At 38.0% G+C, this 12,891-nt stretch overlaps 1 protein-coding gene across 1 annotated transcript in view; it reads right to left on the bottom strand.

The window, feature by feature from the left end:
- Positions 1-12,891, bottom strand: part of LOC140231166 (ras-specific guanine nucleotide-releasing factor 1-like) — a 116,873-nt gene that overhangs the window by 66,654 nt on the left and 37,328 nt on the right. The window contains exons 2-3 of the mRNA XM_072311313.1: positions 3,868-3,977; positions 2,666-2,673 (exon numbers count right to left, since the gene is read on the bottom strand). Coding sequence (XP_072167414.1) covers positions 2,666-2,673; positions 3,868-3,977 — 118 coding nt within the window. The remainder of the gene's footprint in view (positions 1-2,665; positions 2,674-3,867; positions 3,978-12,891) is intronic.

Genomic DNA, 12,891 nt, shown 5'->3' with positions numbered 1-12,891 from the left:
TGTGTTAGTGTGCAACCCTGACTAACTACATGATGATGATCATTATAACAAAACTGACAACGATAAATATCACAAATGTCATAATCATACTGATGGCATACCAATGATGACAAAAATTATTACTGTGGTCATATTTCACAATGCACATTGTAACTTCACTGTCTTTTTAATACACACTCAAAACACAAAAGAAAGGGAAAATGTACAAAGCAAAATTCTGAGCACATGCAATTTGCCTACTAAAATTCAGTATCACATAGGTGCACACATGAAGTAAAGAGCTACAATTATACGAATGCATACATTTATGTTTGTGTATACACATGTATTTCAATATGTATGTGTGTGTGTGTTTGTGTGTCGTGAGTGCTTCCCCACTTGGGTAATATAATTTGAGGCATTGTTACATTTTTTTTTCTACCCATGTGTATGCTACTTCTATGAGTGTGTGTGTGGTGGGGAGGGGGGGGGGGGGTAATTTCTGTCACATCAACAAAAAAAAAAAAGGAAAAAAGTCAGAGGTTATGATTAAGTTTACAACAAAGAGTGCCAAAAGAATGACATTGTGTTGACAGTCCATTATAATGAGATTTTGTTTACATGGCAATGCATGCGATGCCTAGATGCTATATATATGTGAAGAGCAAATGTGGAAATCTTTGGCATTTCCACACCAGACATATATACAGTCCATAACTGCTCTGGATCAACAAAGAATCTACACTTGGGAGGGTTGGGGGGGAGGGGTGGGCTGTAGGAAGGATTTGTTAGCAGAATTATGCTGTCACCGGAATTCTATCGAGTGACAAGAACATGCAGCATTTGGGCAGGAGGCAAGCCAGTGTCACTTCTGGCAGCTAGCACGCAATTCTCTTCAAAGTTCATGCAGAGCAGAGGCCTAAATATAGGAGAGAATCAAGTGTGACTAGCTCCACAGCCCATGCCCGGATCAAGTTTTTCCCATGGCGCAAATGGGTATACACACCTGACAACTGCATCCACAAGTAGTCTCAACTCCACACTCTCTGAAACAATGTCAAAGCTGTGACTCTCATGCGTGTATACAGTACTGCTTGATGGTGACAGTTACATTGATTTGCGTACATTCTTCCAGCGAAGAAAAATGGTTCACTATGGTTTTTTTTTTTTTTCTACACCATCTATCATTGTCACTTTATTCAGATGATGAAATCAGTTGTGCATGACTGCATGCATGTTTTTTCATTTGACTCTCTCCCTCTCCATCCATATATCTATCTTTGCACTGAGGAACAAAATTCATGTGTATATGGGAAGTAAGTGTGCATGTATAAGTATAATATTTTTTATCATTTTATTATTATTATCATTATTATTATTATTATCATTATCATTATTATCATAATTATCATCATCATTGTACGTGCTATTATCATTATTAGAAGTACGTGTATTTGTTTAGTTGGCTATACAATTGCAGTATAACATACATACACACATACATACATACGTACATGAATAGGAGGAAAATCCTCTTGAAAATACCATAGCATGAAAATAACTAAACAATTTTCAAACATATACGAATCATATATGTCTCTCTCTCTCTACATATATATATATATATGCATGTAAATACTTGTGTGTGTGTGTGTGTGTGCATGTGTGTGTGTGTGTGTGTGTGTGTGTGTGTGCACTCAGAAATGGTCCTTTATGAAGTATATGCATACTGTACATGTATGCACTCTACATTCCCTGGAAGGAAATCCCCATCGAGATGAGATTGTTTTTTGAATATATCCTGTAAGGACTACAGTCTCAAATCCTCATTGGCAGTCTTCAGAGATTGACGGCCTATGGCAGTGTTTGAGTTAATACACATAGGAATATAATATATTCTCTCCCTTTTTCCCCTTATCTGAGCCTGTATGTCTGTGATCATTCATGGACTGACTGATATGCGCATTTATCATTTTTGTGTTTTCATTTTTTCCTCCCTGTGTGCCTCCTTCGGAGTGTGAGTCCTTCAACCTTTTCCTGCTCCTTCTGGAAGACAAAATCCCACATCCTCATCGGAATGGGTTCACATTTTTGTAAACAAGTTTGTCCGAGAGAAAAAAAAATGATAGTAAGAAGATATCTGAGAATAGTGCATGTGCCAGTATGGGATTGTCTCCCGTGAAGTCACGATGGGTGCAGATTACATCCCTCCTGTTTATTGCTGTCATATTTACAGGTAAAACTGCAGAAACTGTCAATTTTTGCTCTAAAATCTACACAAGTGTTTAAAAAACAATGTGTGCAATATTTGGTAATAACACCATTTCGGGTGGGTTTATGATGAAAATGTGAAATACTAGCCAAAAAGGTAACACTGACAGTATGTAATCTGAGGACAAATCTGATTGTGGTTGCTATGTGATGTGTTATACTTGATTATCTATGATTGACTAATCGGGCCATAGCTGTATCCATCAATATTCTGCGTGGGAGTGAAGTGCATACAGCTTGTTGGGAAATATGATCACTTGGGTGCGATCGATCATCATGTAACAGTCTATCTACCCACATCTGCACCAGGAGGGCTCTTCATGAATAAGTGTTGTTTGCTTACAACCAAATTATTTTATTTTCATGACCTCAAAATACTCCTAAACAACTCATCATCTTTGCAAACTGTGTCAACCAGAAAATCTTCTTGGTAGAACTTTTTGATGTATTGCAAACAAATTCAAAATGGTAGAAGACAAGTTTTGAGCCCTTTTTTTAAAACCAAGTGTTGCCTTTACAGTGCACATTTTTTTTTTTACATCCTCCTCAATTCTGATAAAAATGCATATCATTGTACATCTCCATTCATAAAACAATGGAGGAAATGTCCTGTAACTGTCTCATAACCATAGACAATGTGCCTGTGTATGAACATCTACCACATTTTTTATGTTGTTGTAGTCTGGATGTTTTCAAGATAGCAAAGATTCAAACTTTGTCTGCACTTCTGTTGGTATAAAATGCATCTGACCTTCAATAATTGATGCAAATTTTGCAATAGCCCCCCCCCCCCCCACACACACAAATATTTCAAGATTATTTTCTAGAAGGGCCCTACAGATTAAGACCAGCCACGACATGCAGTTAGATACAGATTCAGATATTTCTTTTTTCTGGAAAATAGAGTGGGAACTCAGTTTTGCAATTCATCTCAAATAGATCTCATGCTTTGGTTTGTGTATTAGTGTGTGTGTGGCCTAGGTGTTGAGAAATGACACTATCTGATTAATTTCCTTTCAAAATCTTTGAATGCTTTTAAAATGCTATAATTAAATCATTCGTACTGCCCTTGATCGCAGAGTACCAGGTATTAGAGTTCTCATGTAAACGCTACATTGTGATAATCAATCAAATGTTTTCTAATGTTCTGACCTCGCAAAGCATCGTTCAAAGTCCATTTGAATAAATTATAACTAAAACAACTACAAGCTATAATATCCTCACCTCATAAAATGGCACCTAGGAGGCATTTCACGAAGCACTTTGTCAGATATTTTTTCTGACAAACTGTTATAAGCTACCGAAATCTGTACATCTGATTTGGCTGAGAGCAAGTTTGAGCGACAAATTTGTTGGACAAAACGCTTCATGAAATGCCCCCCCCCTCCCCCATCTCACGAGTTGGTTTGAATACAAATATGAATGAAGCTGTTTGGATTCAAATTTACTAGATCCCAACTCCATCCCCCATCAAACCAGCAAAAAATGCTAGTTCCATGCTAAAATCCTCCAAGACAAAATTTTGTATGAAAATTGAAGCAGAATGCACACAAAGAGGGCAGCTACTTTCGAAACATGGCCAGGACAGATAACTCCTTCTCGTCAAAAGTCACTCACTTGCAGTGCTGAATGGCGTCGACCCATGCGTTGATTTCACCTTCTGTTTCACAGCGCAGCTCGTACTGCCGTTGGCTGTCGTTGCGGTAATGAACGGAGAAGTACCAGAACTGCATACATAGGATGGGGGGGGGGGGGAGATGGAAAGAGAACAAGAGAGAGATGTTTCTTATTAATATTTTCGTCTTTGCCTTTGCTGTTGCTGCCCACTCTGGGGAAACTTAGATTCAAAGAATATCGGTGATAGTGATTTGAAGTAGAAAAGATAACGAGATGTGTTGTTGCAGGTACAAAGTGTCGAGTGAGATAGTCTTTAAATTATTTTGATGCCAATTACAGATGTAACTAACTGTTGTACACACTTGTAGGACAGCTGAATTACAATCAGTCAACACATGGCAAGTTAATGGTTAAGTTATCATTACATTATGTTCATACATGATAGAGTAAAATAAATTGGGTAACAAAATAGTAGTAAAGTGATCAGTCATTACGCTTTTCATACATATCAGCTCTGTTTTTTTCATTGGGGTAGCCTCCCCAATATGACAGCTTTGCTTGGGATCAAGATGAAATACACTTGGTTTGGGCTGAACCTTGGAACATGATCTGGATTTGTGTGCATGCGTGTGTGTGACAAAAGAGATATTTCTTTGGTAGATATAGATCATACTGATTCCTTACTCTTGTCTAAAGCACCTCAAGAATGAAATTAAATCAAAAGTAAAAAAAATCAAGCACACTATTAACAACAACAGTGTGCAAAGGTAAAACAAAGAATTGTTTTTAAGATAAAAGAAAAAGTTACTTAAATGAAAAATAAATGAAAAAAGTTCCACCAAGACAATACATGCTGATATCTAAACTCAGCTTTAAAAAGACATTAAAAAATATGATATTATTGGAAATCCTGATTCTTTCAACAGGAGAAAACACACATAACTTCTTTTGAGAACTTCTCAGGCACAATTGATTGTTCTTCTAATATATTGGGGGTTTTTTTCCATACAAAATGGTTTCCCTTTTTCGTATGTTGATATAGTGTTGCCATAGCCACTGTATCATTTTTCCGAGTACTCTTTAGAATTGATTGCTATGATCATTGCTACAATTATGTTATGAATATTACAAGAATGCATGGTGGACTGCTTGCAATTAGTTTTGATTAATTCGTACAAAGGACATGACTCTCTCTGCAGAGAACAAATCCTTTGGGGGAAAGTGGCTACATTATCATACGAAGAAAGCTATCTTGTAATGCCATTGGGGAATGAATTTTCTTTTGGTCATATCCTTTCATCTCCTTCTTGTCGAATCAAAGAGCTTTTACGATGATTGCTATTCAAATCAAAGCGAGCTGTACTTTTTTTCCCACATTTTTCCCCTTTGTGTGTGTGTGTGTGTGTGTGTGTGTGTGTGTGTGCACCCCTCCCATCAGGCACACCGCAATGAAATTAGATGCTGCCAGTGTCGGAGATTGAAATGTGAGAAAAAGGATAGGGTAATAGGGAGAGACTGTCGGTCAGGGTATGAAATATTCAGACTCCAAGCTCTTTATGATAATGCACGTGATTTCAAGAATGAGGCACTTCGCGAAACGCAGCCACTGGATTCTCACTGGAGAAATGCGGCACGGTGGACGGAGGTGTCATTGAGAACCCTAATACGTTAAGGGCGTACAAAATCAAACACTCTCATACCTTTTCTGTAATCACTATTCCAACACTGGTAAAATGCCTGATATTCTGGTTCCACGGAATTAACAACATGTGAAATTCTTCTTATCCGGCTGAGCGCGAAATTCTTCTTAACCGACTGAGCGCGAAAATTAGTTATGTGAAAATATCCACTTTTACAGTATCACATGTTCTCTATTGTATTCAATTTGCTGACCTCACCTAATTGGTATGAATGTGTTATATTCTGGCCTATTGTCCTCAAACTCTTCACCAAACTGATTAAAAATAATCTCAATAAGTATTTGTTTAATTTGGCTTACAATAACTGATTATCATATCATGTCCTGTACTATTTCATTTTTTATTTTCTTTCTATCTTGCACATGGTTGTGCCTAGAACATTTAAATATTAGATGGATTTGGCGCTTTATAAGTCCCATATATTATTGTCCCATTATTTGTATCTTACTCTATATATTAATATTACTCTTTGAACACTTGTTACAAGTAATATTCAGTTTATGTAAATTATGTTGATGTCACCTCTGGGGCTCAAATCATAGCAGTTGTGTTCCTGAATGCAGAGCCTTTTGCTTTACCTCTCTGCCTTTGCAGTGGCACGAGATTTGTATTAGGCCGCCCTACACTAGTGACAGTTACTTCTCATTCCATTGCTATCATGTTTTAGAATGAATTCAACCATTCATGACATTGTTCCAATTTGTGAAATTTGATGCTCATGAACTACATGGTATAAACTGTACGATTATTTTATCAAGGACTAGAATCCCTTCATGAACTTTATATGGCATACTGCGCAACCAGAAACATTCACTGCATCAAATCTATGTGAATTGGAGTCGACGACCTTTCTCACACCATGACAATTTTGCAAATTGTCGCTGCTCTGGCATTCAATACATATAGTCTAGACAAGAACTTTTGCATGCATTCCAATTTTGCAAATCTTGGCTCTTGCAAAATTCGAGAAATTGAAATGTGGGTGAATATTTTCGGTTTTACAGTATATCATACAATCCCTGTATCAATGACTAAAATCTACTCATGACTTATATGGCAAATATCATGCAATTCCTCAAATCAATAACTAGAATCTATTCATGAACTGTCAGGTATAAATCATACAAATCCTTCATCAATGACTAGATTCCATGGCATGTTTTCTCGGATGAGAATAGAGAATAATAAATAGGGGGTTGGTATGAAGTCAAGAATACTTCACTTTCTCTTACTGTTGAGAAGCCCTTACTGCCTGGACTGTTTGGTCCTACTGAGGCATATCTGTAGCAGGCAAGATGAGATAGCAGGGTCAGTGACCTCACCCTGGACCTCCCGGTGAGACCTCGCAAGCTTACGGGGGATAGCTGATCAACCGCACAGCTGAACCAATTGGCTGCATTTCAACATGATTTGATCCTGGGACCTTTCTGTGGCTTGCAGCTATATCTTTTTGTCATATACTCTTCATTGTTTGTATCACAAGGAATAACGATAATAAGAAATCCTTCTTCTCAGCCCATTGATGTTAATTTTTGATTTTCTTCATTGCAAAACTTGTCAATGATTCTCCAATTGTCGACACATTTAGGAAGATTAAAGTTGCAGTTTCTCTCAAATTTGTACTGCTTTTCAATTTCTTTCTGATTTGGTGCATGCTGAATAAATTTACAAAGTTAAATCCACTCTCACCCCCCCCTTCTACAAACAAATAAACAAATAAAAAAAGAAATGCTGTGAAATTCAGAAATGAGAGAGTAAAATCTTTTTGTTAAGTACCCAAAGAAACAAAATTATCACTTGAAGGAAAACTTCAAAAACTATGCAGGACACTTTTCCTTTTCACTCTTACAGTGGGAGCCCTTTGTACTTTGAATTTTGACAAGTGGTACACAGACGTTGGTAAATGTCATCCGCAGATGAAATTGTAGAGAAACAGGAGAAATTTGCAAGTGTGAGCACCCATTTCATGACAAGCATACATTCCATGATTGGCCTGCACACCAGCGTCCTTCCAATTGCTGTAGCCATACAAACACACACACTCACACACACACACACACACACACACACACACACACACATATACACGCACATGCTACCGCCACAAATTTGTCTTGGCCGTTTTTCGCAGAAAGTCGTGTATGCCGAGCAAATATGGACGCAACACGTGAGTAAATGACAGAGGGGAAGGGGAAGCGTCTCCGTGCGCCACACAGCGATGCAAAAATGCAGCGGCGGAAATCATTCCGGCATCAATCTTTGCACGGATTTCAGCCAGAATGGACAATGTTGAATGTTCTGAGTTTTGACAAGAATCCAGGTTGGCCATGTTACTTGCACCTATCACAAAAATTACAAAAAGAATTCTCCTCTCCAACTCCCCCTCCCCCCACTAATAATTCACTATTTAATCTGTGAATCTCAACCAGAATTGTTGATATCTCATACCAGCCTCTGCAAGAATATAGCTAGTCCATGTCACTTCACCTATGACTGGCATTATTACAAAAATTTCCTTTTTCACAGATTTCAATCTGAGATTGTTCTTGACAGATAATGCCTTATACCATTATCAGGAAAATATGACTTGTTAAAGTTACTTGAACCTACTATATTAAAACTACTTTTGAAAAGAGAATCATACTTTTGTAAAGAGAAGGGATATAGAATACAAAATTACTTCTGGGTAAAAACAGAATGCTATTATGTTAAAAAAATATACATAAGACAGAAATATTGTATTCTTATCAAGAGTAAAGAACTAATATTTGCAAATTATCAGGTTTTGCAACACATCTCTAATTTCTTATATCTCTGATATCTCATAATATTATGTTGTGGAAATAACATTTTTAATATACCTACCTAAGAAAAGGTCAATCAATATGCCATTTATGTACCTTGTTGGAATTTTAAAGAAAAGGTTGAAAGGATCGAAACCCTATTTTATTTTTGAGTAGATGCTCAAGTAAAATGGAGCCTGATCACCTTACTTATTGCGAGTACAATAGACGTACGTCATTAAACCTAAATACAATGGTGGTGGATTCATGTATCTTACATCAAATGGAGGGGGGGGGGGGTCATATCAGGGAATAAGAGGCAGGCAAGCAAACGGCAATTCAAGCAAAGGATGAAAAGTGGTGATGAAGAAATTGATAACAGATTCAACAATTGAAATTTGATTGTCTACTGATAAGTAACTATGACACCTGCAGAAACATAACCAAATAATATACAAAATTGGATCTGTGGTGATGATTTTAACAAGAGTATAAACCATATCATTAAACTGACTAAGATGCATGAAATATATATAGAACTTATTTCTTATCAGCAGTAGATGTGAATATACTAACGTCATGAAAACACACTTATTCCTAAGTTCCATGAAATGTAGAATGTCATTTCTGTCAGGATATCAATATGGGGGGGGGGGGGGGGGTAAAGAACAGAATCGATGATTATGTAATTGTGGAATTTTTGTACTTGTAGTAGATTTATGTTTTGTTTCTCTTTTGTTCATCATAAAGCACTATATACATTTTCAATATATTCATCATTGTAAAAAAAATGAGCCAATAATTTTTTTTTCTGATATTCAAATATCCGGCTAGAGAAAGGAGGAAGTGGCTTAGATGAGTGCCAGTCAGGCTACTTTCATTTTGATTGCAGAAATAACAATCAGCAAGAAGAACGTAATTTAGAATAGTGTCTCCTTTTTTTCACTTCTTCCCTTACCACAGGAAAATGACTGAAAAAAAAGTGGGGGGGGGGGGGCAGAGTGTTTGCCTTGTTTCAATGTTCAGTGACATCCGATCTCCTCTTTGTCGAATCCCTCCTGATATCTAGCACGGCGCATTTTGCGAAGCCCTACAAGCAGGGTACAGTCGTCCGAAGTCGGTTTAAGTGGCTCAATACCATGCCCCAGAGGGGTAAGACATAGTGGCTCGGCAGAGCCGAGTGAAACTCGTCGTTGCAACCTGCCTTGCGCCCGAACACACACACACATATACACACACACACACACAAACACACAACACACACAAACACAAACGTACAAAGGACATGCATCCAGATACACACATGTGGAGGGAAGTGGGGGGGGGGGGTCCATGTTACCGGAAGGCATGGAAAACAGAGTGTATGTATACCCATCTTTTTTGCTACCTTGAATACTCATCTATATGCGCATATCAAGTAGATTTGAGCTGACTACATTGCAGGAGTCGGTCCAGGTCAGAGGGGGGTTCAACCCGGGTACCCGAAGGGATCAATGCAGCAAGAGAGAGAGAGACAGAACAGAGAGAATGGGACAGAAGAAACAGGAAAAAGAAGTTGAGACAAGGGGACAGTATGATAGAGTGAGTGAGAAGAGGACACGGGGGAACACAGCGGATGTCCCAGATATTTTTCCTTTACCAGGGTAATGTATTTTAAGCAGATTTTCACCGGATGTGCCAATTACATTTTGACTAGCTTTCAGGTTGTGTGGAATCGGGCGGACCTCGCTGCTTAATATCATTGATACGATACCTCTCTACTCTCTCTTGCTCTCTCGCTCTTTTCTACTTCTCTCTCTCTCTTTCCCTCAGTCTGTCTCTCCTTACTGCTCTGTCTTTCTCCAGGCAATCTTTGTATGCATGAAAAATGCATTTCCTTAAACCTAACGGAGCGTGGATACGGGAAAGGAATGCCTACAGGCTGTGCTTAGTCATATCTTCTTCCCACCATTGCTAGTCTCCATGCAGCTTGTTTATTTGCATGAAATGCAACAAAGACTGTTCCCTCTGGTCTCTTCCAACTATTTATTTCTGCTCTCTCTCTATCTTTCTCTATCTCTTTCAACCCGCATCACAGTTCATGCTCACACTGACTAAACCACACACTTGCAACAGCGTGTGCTCTGCGGGTAAAAAGGAATCTGGTGCGGAAACCTTGGATAGGACGTTTCACGAAGATCTCGCTCTACTTTAGGTGATCTTTAGTATGAACCAATGAATTAAGAGCAAAATGTGATAAAGTGACACAATCCAATGATTAAATGGAAGATGTTGATAATTTAGCCAAAGTTTGCGCATAAGTGCAAACTCACAAAATGTGGAATTCATCATGTTGTTTGAACTAAGGTAGCAAGCCACATTCAAACATGCTATCTGCCCTCCATTGTTGGATTACCTCAGTAAGTAACAATGGATGGTAAAGACCACATATATTGTAAAAAACACTGAAAACCTTTAATGATAGTGCACATTAGATATACTGACAAGCAGTTCCATTTCTCAGTATTATATCTCAGCTTTTTTTCTAAATTGTGATTAATCTTGTTCATATTTATTTGGTCATGAGATATACTGTAACTTCTTTTAATATTGTCTCTTTAGGCCCCATATGAGTACTGGGTGCTTGAGATCAATATTTGAAAGGCAAACAGAAAATAAAAATTACATGTGTTATGTGTTTATATTGGTCAAAAGGTCTTATTACTGAAAGTGTATTGTAACGGCTACTTAGCATAGACCCTGACATACAAATCCGTGCAGTGGAGCAACAGTTAATAACTCTGCCCTAGTTTGTGGTGACCATCGACAGAACTGCCGGCATACTCGGGCACCTTTTCAACCATTGAGTATCGATCTGGGCAGAGTGCTAAATCCCCCTGTGGTGTCCTGATTGCCGGACAAATTTAGATCAATTTATGGAAGCAATGGCTGCGGAATTAGAAAACTCCCGAGTCAGAAATAGAAAACAAATCCAAAGCAAATCAAATCAGGGAAGCGCCAATAGTCCTGGCTGGAGAGAAAAAAAAGATAGCAAAACTACGGCAGCACATCCAGACAGGGTAGGACAAACCTTGTCTACATGCAACATAGACCTATAGGGTCTCCATCCATTCACAGTGAGCCAGGCACAGCTTTTTACAGCACTCTAGCTCAACTGCTGGTGTATACATTAACCCATTGAGGATGGGCTGATTTTGCTACAACACACATTTTTCCATAGACACTTGCCCCAATGTACTCGGGACACATCCTCAACAGGTTAATGTGAGGGGAAAATACATCAAGGCAATTAAAGGCACTTCTACGCATCACAAGATTTTGCATGGTATATAATATACTTTGCACATTCATTTTCTACTTACACTCTTGGCATGCATGTAAATTACATTTCATGATAAGTCCTACTTCTCATTAAATCTTTTTTTTTAAACCAAGAATATTGCTGTGTTTTGAAAAGTCTTGACATATAAAAGTGATGGATGCATCTTTTAGGGATTTGTTCACTATGACAACCGTTGAGAGCTTATTATTGCCAGTTTTTTATAGTGAGTTCAAAATAGTAAATTTAAGTGTACATGGTGTTTTGCACATTTTTTCTATCTGTGACATCATATTCTTGGTTTGACTTTGGTAGTCTCTATTTCCTACTCATATACATTTGTAGGGCATAAAATTGTGCCTAGAAATGCAATGGCATTGATACTTTACTTGTGCAAGAAGTTGTTTTAAAAAAATGGCTTTCTCTCTCATTTCAGATTAAAAGTCCTTCCGAAGAAATAAAGTGTTGCATGCCCACATTTTTTCTCACCTAATGTGCTTCCTCCCTCCTTATTTTACTGACAATAAATAAAAGGAATTTTCACATGCCTAGTATATCACATCAGCAGGTTTCATACCCATTTGGTTCTCAAATGAGGATAAAATGTGCTTATAAACCCTTGCTGATTTCAAGACCAAACTTTGTGCAGCCATCCATGTTACAGCTTGCCAAGCAATTACACGGGCATTCACTCCCCCATCCCCCACCCCCCCCCCCCCCCCCCCCCCCCCCGGGGAGGGGGGGGGGGACAAAATCATAACCATGGAGCAGGTTGAATGATCCCACTCAGGCTTAGTGCTATGACGGTCCCACTTGATCAGACTGTGGTACAATATGAAAAGGCAATTATGTTTGTACAGCTAATAAGTTTCAGAACATCTACAATGCTAATAACAAAAAGAAGTACAGTATGCTAGAAGATGTAACAACATCCATTCACAGTGTGTTAGAGAGGTAGGTTGGGATTTTTAAAAAAAATTTTCACCGGCATATTTCTACAGTTGTCAAGTTCATTAAATACAGTTTCAACCCTTCTAGTAAAGCTCCATAGCTGTTTAGATTTACTGTTTGTTCTGATGCTTTTCACACAAGCCCTCCTTTGTACTTGTTAGTAAAGCACGTTATACGCATTTGTTACACTATATTATGTTATACAATTAATTTTCCTTTTTTTCAAATCATCATTGATTTGATCATATATATATATATATATATATATATA

Source organism: Diadema setosum, chromosome 7, assembly GCF_964275005.1.
Source record: "Diadema setosum chromosome 7, eeDiaSeto1, whole genome shotgun sequence".
NCBI classification, from domain to species: Eukaryota; Metazoa; Echinodermata; class Echinoidea; order Diadematoida; family Diadematidae; genus Diadema; species Diadema setosum.
The sequence above is the reverse complement of the archived record's forward strand: the minus strand, read 5'-3'. Positions and strand labels throughout refer to the sequence as shown.